Source organism: Babylonia areolata, chromosome 27, assembly GCF_041734735.1.
Source record: "Babylonia areolata isolate BAREFJ2019XMU chromosome 27, ASM4173473v1, whole genome shotgun sequence".
In the NCBI taxonomy this organism is placed as follows: domain Eukaryota; kingdom Metazoa; phylum Mollusca; class Gastropoda; order Neogastropoda; family Buccinidae; genus Babylonia; species Babylonia areolata.
Window position 1 is genome coordinate 35,708,507 of NC_134902.1, and position 1,603 is coordinate 35,710,109.

Genomic DNA, 1,603 nt, shown 5'->3' on the forward strand with positions numbered 1-1,603 from the left:
GTGTGTGTGTGTGTGCGTGTGTGTGTGCGCGTGCGTGCGCGCGTGTGTGCATACGTGCATGCATGCGTAACATGTATTTGTGTGTGTGTTTGCGCACCAGCACGTTTGTGTACAAAAAAAAGTGCGTGCTTGTGTGTGTGTGTGTGTGTGTGTACGCATACACGCACACACGCGCATGTCTGTGTGTTGAACGCTGATTGTTTTTGTCTCTTAATGTACACTACACGGCAGGATGTCTAACCATCACTTCCCTCCCCCTACCCCCCCCTGACTGTGACAGCACGTGAACACGGTCCAGCGGTGACTTCCGGATCGGAAGGCCCTGGGGATTTGAACCAGCGGACCATCAGTCTGCAGATAGCCGGTGGGCAGTGGCGCACCCTGTCCTTCGCGCTCATCGCCGTGTTGTCCTTCATCTGCTGTCTCATCGTCGTCGTCGGCCTCTACGTCTGGATCATCCTCCGTCGTTCCCAGGCCCAGAGACTGGTCCTCAGAGAACCAGGTATGTGGCTGGTGCCGGGTATTGTGTCGGTGCTGACAAAAAGCGATCGTAGAGTTTTGAAGTTGCTGGGTTGGATTTGTGTGTGTGTGTGTGTGTGTGTGTGTGTGTGTGTGTGTGTGTGTGTGTGTGTGTGTGGTGTGTGTGCGTGATTCTCTCTCTCTCTCTCTCTCTCTCTCTCTCTCTCTCTCTTCGAAATGAGTTCAAATGTAAAACCATCGTAGAATCGGTCGCAGTTATTATATCAATGAACATCTTCCAATTAATTCCACGGATTTTTTTTTTTTTAAAGTTTCAGTCTTTGTTTTCGTCAAGACGACAGCCTGTGTTAAGAATTCATTCTCGTATTGTCGTGTAAATAAGGCGATTCACTAAGTTTTTATTTTGGTGCAAACAGATTTCAGTCATTGACGCACCACGATTCTTTATTTGCCTTTTCAAGGGATAGCTAAATCATACATCTTGTTCCATTACAGAATTGCTGACACCCCATCCATACCCTGAGATGGACCCTGAACCTCGTTACGTGGAGACATTCGTCACCTCACGTGATCGTCTCAGGACATCACGTCACTTGCCCGTCTACCAGCAGATCTTTACCGGATGTGACGCGTCAGAGCTTCCTTCTTTGACGTCATCAGCCCGTGACGTGAAGACGGGCAAGCTCGCTATTGGAGAGGGCGAGGAAGAGGGTCTTTGTGTGTATGTCAACACAGCAGCATTGGATCACGGGGACTCTTGAACTTTATTGCGTTTATAAACAGTGTAAATAATATGTAAAAAAAAAAAGAGTATATATATATATATTATATATATATATATATATATATATAAAGTGAAATCCAGTTCTCTTTGATATCCAGAACTTTTGTAATATCAGAATATTTCTTACATTATTTCCAGGAGATATCCTGCTTTGGGATTTAATTCCCTGAAAAGTGCAATAAACCTGACTGTACAGCTTTTTTTTCCGTTCCGTCGGATCCAATACCTAACCGGTGGACGGCAAAAACAATTTATTTCCGTGCGGAACGATGCACCGACAAAAGCTAGAAGGACCTGACTGACGACAGCTAACTGATAGTGCATGGGATAGCTGCATTT

At 45.9% G+C, this 1,603-nt stretch overlaps 1 protein-coding gene across 1 annotated transcript in view; it reads left to right on the forward strand.

The window, feature by feature from the left end:
- Positions 1 to 1,295, forward strand: part of LOC143301088 (uncharacterized) — a 6,378-nt gene extending 5,083 nt beyond the window's left edge. The window contains exons 3-4 of the mRNA XM_076615095.1: positions 281 to 502; positions 976 to 1,295. Of these exons, the coding sequence (XP_076471210.1) occupies positions 281 to 502; positions 976 to 1,241 (488 nt within the window). The 3' untranslated portion in view covers positions 1,242 to 1,295. The remainder of the gene's footprint in view (positions 1 to 280; positions 503 to 975) is intronic.
- Positions 1,296 to 1,603: the final 308 nt, after the last annotated feature.